Source organism: Echinops telfairi, unplaced genomic scaffold (assembly GCF_000313985.2).
Source record: "Echinops telfairi isolate 266 unplaced genomic scaffold, ASM31398v2 ScPeMD7_28;HRSCAF=97, whole genome shotgun sequence".
Taxonomy (NCBI): domain Eukaryota; kingdom Metazoa; phylum Chordata; class Mammalia; order Afrosoricida; family Tenrecidae; genus Echinops; species Echinops telfairi.
In genome coordinates this window covers 4,223,756-4,229,011 of record NW_022103925.1, presented here as the reverse complement: position 1 = coordinate 4,229,011, position 5,256 = coordinate 4,223,756, and the positions used below count along the sequence as shown (strand labels likewise).

At 51.7% G+C, this 5,256-nt stretch overlaps 1 protein-coding gene across 1 annotated transcript in view; it reads left to right on the top strand.

Annotated features, from left to right (window-relative positions):
• EVC (EvC ciliary complex subunit 1) overlaps positions 1 to 5,256 on the top strand; it is a 68,661-nt gene that overhangs the window by 13,176 nt on the left and 50,229 nt on the right. The window contains exon 5 of the mRNA XM_045289480.1: positions 1,283 to 1,408. Coding sequence (XP_045145415.1) covers positions 1,283 to 1,408 — 126 coding nt within the window. The remainder of the gene's footprint in view (positions 1 to 1,282; positions 1,409 to 5,256) is intronic.

Below are 5,256 nucleotides of genomic sequence, written 5' to 3'. Positions count from 1 at the left end.
CCTCTGCGAGGGAGGAGCAATGGGCAGGAGGCGGGGCCTCGGGAATGGGGCCTGGGGAGGCGGGGCCTGGGGAGGGAAGAGGAGAGAACGTGGGAGGAGGAGCATGTGAGAGGAGGCAGGGCCTCAGGAGGGAAGGATCATGGGGAGGCGGGGCTGGGGGAAGGGAGGAGAAAAGCCTATGGGAGGAGGCGGGGCCTCAGGAAGGAAGGATCACGGGGAGGCGGGGCCTGGGAAAGGGAGGAGAGAACGTGGGAGGAGGAGCATGTGGGAGGAGGCGGGGCCTCAGGAGGGAAGGAGCACTGGGGAGGCGGGGCCTCAGGAGGGAAGGAGCACTGGGGAGGCGGGGCCTCAGGAGGGAAGGAGCACTAGGGAGGCAGGGCCTCAGAAAGCCAGGCGCATGTGGGGACAGGGGAAGGGCGTACTGGGGAGGGGAAGTCTTGGGAGGAGAGGAGCATGTTGGGGGAGGCAGGGTCTCCAGGCGCTGACCCTGGTGGGTGGAGATGGGGCTCAGGGATGTTGGGGGGCGGGGTTAGGAGTAAGGCAGTCCCTCTGGCCCTCTCTGAGCCAACCCATGGGTCATAGCATTGGCAGAGGAGGAAACGGAGGCTCAGAGAGGTTAGGCTTCTCAGCCGAGGACACACAGCGGCCCAGGGTCAAAACCTGGCTCCTGGTGCCTGTGTGGGTCGGTTTGCCAGCACTCGGGCTCTAATGTCACAGGCAGCTGTGCCCCCCACCCTGGCTGACCCCATCCATGGGCATCTCGTAGCTCATCTGATTCCACCCTGTAACCCAAGGGTGGGCTCCCCCCTGCGTCATCACGCCCCACGTTCTATAACCCACTGCTGCCCAGTCCGATCCAGGAGAAGACCGACTGCCCACAGCGTGGCCCAGGCTGACACCTTTACACCCACCGACAGCCACAGACTCCTCTGGAGCAGCTGGGGGGTTCGAACCACCGGCCTTTTCCTGAGCTGTGGAGTGCTTTAACCACAGCACCGCCAGGGCTCCTCGTTAGGCGCCCCGGTAACGAAAGCCAAGCCCACTCACTGCCTGCGATTTGCTCCTGTCTCAGTGCAGCCATCTAGATAAAGGAGACCTGGGGTGTCTGAGGCGCAGCCTTATGGGAGCACATCTTCCTCCCAGGGAGCGCCCAGGGGGTTCGAACCACCGACCTTTAAGTGAGCAACCAAGCCTTTGAGGGTGATTCCTCCTTAAAGGGGCCTGGGGAGTCCGAGCTGCCAGGCCTGCGCACCCGCGCCTGCACCCTGAGCCCGCACCACAGATGCAGTACAAGGCTCCTCCGTGTGCCGTCTTCTTTTTCAGTGTAGACATTAACTTGTGCGTCTACAGCCTTCACTTAAAGGACCTGCTGCGATTGGACTCGGCGCTGAGGCAGGAAAAGCACATGGTAGGTGGGACACCGGTTTTTCTCGCTGTCCAGAGAGCAGGTGCTGGGCATCATTGCCTGCCCTAGGTGCCCCTGGAGCCCTGGCACCAGGAGAGGAAACTCAGGGTCAGGCTGACAGCAGAGCCGAGGAGGGGGCGGCAGTCCTTGCTTTTTCTTTCCTTTCATCATCAAAACAAACCAAACTCACTGGCCTTGAGGCCATTCCGACTCACAGTGACCCTATCGGACAGGATAGAACTGCCCTGCGGGTTTTTTGAGACCGTAACTCTTCCAATTAAAAAGCAGGTGAAAGGAGACAGCGGTTGGTGTAAGACATGGGGGGTGGGGGGGATTTATAAATTATCATGAGGACATGGGGGAGGGAGGGTGGGAGAGGGAGGGGAAATAAAGTGAGGAGCTGATGCCAGGGGCTCAAGTAGAAAGAAAATGTTTTGAAAAAGATGATGACAACATATGTACAGATGTGTGTGACACAGTGGAGCTATATATATGGATTGTAGTAAGAGCCCCCAATAAAATGTTTTTAAAAGACTCAAAACGCACTGCTGTTGAGTTGATGCCCGTTCATACAGACCCAAAGGACAGGGTAGAACTGCCCCTGTGGGTTTCCAAGACTGTAACTCTTTATGGGAGGAGAAGGCCCCCTCTTTCTCCAGCAGAGAAGCTGGTGGTTTCGAACAGCTGACCTTGTGGAAGGCAGCCCCATGCAGAACCACCAGTCCACCAGGGGTTCAAATGGAGAGACCCACAGAAGAGGATGCTCAAGGTGAGCTCTTCTGTCCCAAGCTTACCCACTCCAGTGTGCTGGTCTCCATTGTCGACCAGGAAGCCCTGCCGAGCTTCAGCGCTGGGATTGTATGAAAGGCCCGTGGACCATTGGCTCCGCGACTGTGAGCGCATTTTCCAGCTCCCACCTCTCCCCTGAGTTGGGCTGATGTCGCGGGCTGGTTCTTTCTGGTGTAGCCAGATCCCTCATCGCGTCACCCTGAACTCTCCCCGAAATGACAGGGAGCCTCAAGTCACTCGGGAGACCCAACAGGACCTGGGAGCGAGACACAAATTCTGTGGGGAAAGTAGCTTTCCAACACAGACCGACCTCTGGGTGTTGGCCAGGGATCCTTAGGTGTACCTAATATTGGGAGGCATATAGGATTAGGAAGACACCAGCCACGGGTGCCTGCTGTCCATCACTTGGCGAAGCCAGAGATGAAGGGCATGTCACAGAGAATGCTGTTTTAAAAGGCCCTAACAAGAACAGCTGTGTAAATCTCCAGAGACACAACATTACCACAAACCAGGTACTTAACAAACGACAGAACTCTATTTCTATCTAGGAGCCCTCCTGGTGTAATGGTTGTGAGTTGGGTTGTGATCAGCAGTTTGAGACCACCAGTAGCTTCATGAGAGAAACACAGGATGTTCTACTCCCATCAATAGTTACTGTCTTGGGAACTCAGGGGGAAGTCCAGTTCCACCCTGCCCTCTGGGGTGCTGCAGTAGTTACATAATTTCATGTCCATTTGAAGATATATGAAAGTGTGGGGTGGAGTTTAGCCTTTCAACCAGGTCACAGCCTGATGGTGCCTCCCTGTGGGTGTGGCTTTACCCCCAACCCCAACCCCGCCTTCACCTTCCTATTGATGAGCCATGCTGACACCTGTGGGAGCCCTGTGATGCTGCATCAGCCACTGGATCCACAAGACTTTGCACCCACCGGCCTGTGATCGTCCTGCATTCTGCATCATTGCATGTGGCTGCGTGAGTCTGAAGAGGGACTTACGGACTAGGATCTGACTTTTTTGGATTTGAGCTGGACTGGGCTGGGATGTTTGCTTGATATATAATGACTTCTTAATATAGAGCTCTCTTCTGTGCATACATGAATGTCTCTGGATTTGTTTCTCTAGTCAACCTGGCCTAACACAGTAGCTATGAGTCAGCATCGACTTGAGGGCAATGAGGTGAGTTGCTGAGTGGTGTACCCTCCCCTGGGAACGTTGGTAGCACAGAAGGTTATATAATGAGCTGATCATCACGAGGTCAGCGGTTCAAAACCACCAGCTGATCCCCAGGGGAAAGATGAGGCTTTCTGCTCCTGTAAGCTTCAGAACAAACTCTGAAACTTGCTCTTAATTGTAGAGCATCTAAAGGAAATGGTAGGAAGGATGAAGTCAAAGAATTGAACAGAAATTTCCAAAGGGCAACCCAAGAAGACAAAGCCAAATATCATAAGGAAATATACAAAGAACTAGAATTGGAAAACCAAACGAGAAAAATGCGCTCAGCATATCTGAAACTGAAAGAACTCAAGAAAAAATTCAAGCCTGGAGTAGCCTATGGGCAAAAGGTCGAACGGTGCAGGAAGCATCCAGAGAAGATGGAAAGAATGCACAGAGCCAATGGACAAAAAAGAGCTCGTCAACAGTCCGCTATTTCAGAAGGCAGCATACGAGCAAGACCCACGGGGCTGAAGGAAGACATTTTAAGCTGCCCTGAAAGCATTAGCCCAGCAGTTTTCAACCTGTGGGTCCTGAGCCCTTTGGAGGTTGAACAACCCTTTCACAGGGTCGCCCGATTCATAACAGTAGTAAAATTGCAGTTATGAAGTAGCAACAAAAATAATTTTATGGTTGGGGGGCACGACAACATGAGAAACTGTTTTAAAGGGTTGTGGCATCAGGAAGGTTGAGAACCACTGCATTAGCCAGGACAAGGCTCCAGGAACGGATGGAATACCAATCCAAACAGTACAGGAAGCTGATGGAGCCCTGGAAGCACTGGCAAGACAGCTACTTGGCCAAGTGACTTCTGGAGGAGATCCATTTGTGTGCCCTTTCCAAAGAAAGGTGACCCAACAGACCGCTCCAACTGCACAGCAGTGTCCTTGACAGCACACGCGAGTAACATGTCACTGAAGGGCATCCCACCATGGCTGCAGCAGTACATTGACAGGGAGCTTCCAGATTCAGAAGAGGAGGTGGAACAAGGGACATCATTGCTGATGTCAGGTGGATCTTGGCTCAAAGGCACAGAGAAAGACGTTTACTTGTTTTTATTGACTATGCCAAGACATTCACCTGTGCGACCCATAAAAACTATGATAACCTACAAGCCCCCAATCAAATGATTAAAAAAAATTACAGACCAGGGACTCCAATAAAAAGTAAATGTCTAGAAAATGATGATGGCAACATATGTGCAAATATGCTGGATACAACTGATGTATGGAATGTTATGAGAGCTGTAAGAGCCTCCAACAAAATGATTTTTAAAATAAATAAAATGATTTAATTTTTTAAAAAGCTATGGATAACCTTGAGAAGAATGGGAATTCCAGAACACTTCAATGGGCTCATGCAGAACTTGTGAACAGAACAAAGGAATCCTGCATGGTTTAAAACCAGGAAAGATGTGTGTCAGGGTTGTATCCTCTCACCACACTTGTTCAGCCTGTAGCTGAGCAAATCATCCACGTAGCTGGCTTATATGAAGAGGAGTGTGGCATCAGGATTAGAGGAAGGCTTATTAACAACCTGAAATGTGCCAGATGACACAACCTTGCTTGCTGAAAGTGAAGAGGACTTGAAGCACTTGCTAATGTGAAGATCAAGGATTTCGTCCTTCAGTATGGGTTGCAACTCAATGTAAAGATGACCAAAATCCTCACAATGGGTACTGTTATGATCAATGGAGAAAAGGTTGAACTTGTCAGGGATGTTGTCTTGCTTGGGTCCGCAATCAATGCTCATGGAAGCAGTCATCAAGAGGCCAAATGATGTGTTGCTTTAGGTAAATTGTTGCACAAGAACCCTTTAGAGGATTGAAGAGCAGGATGTGGCTTTGAGGAC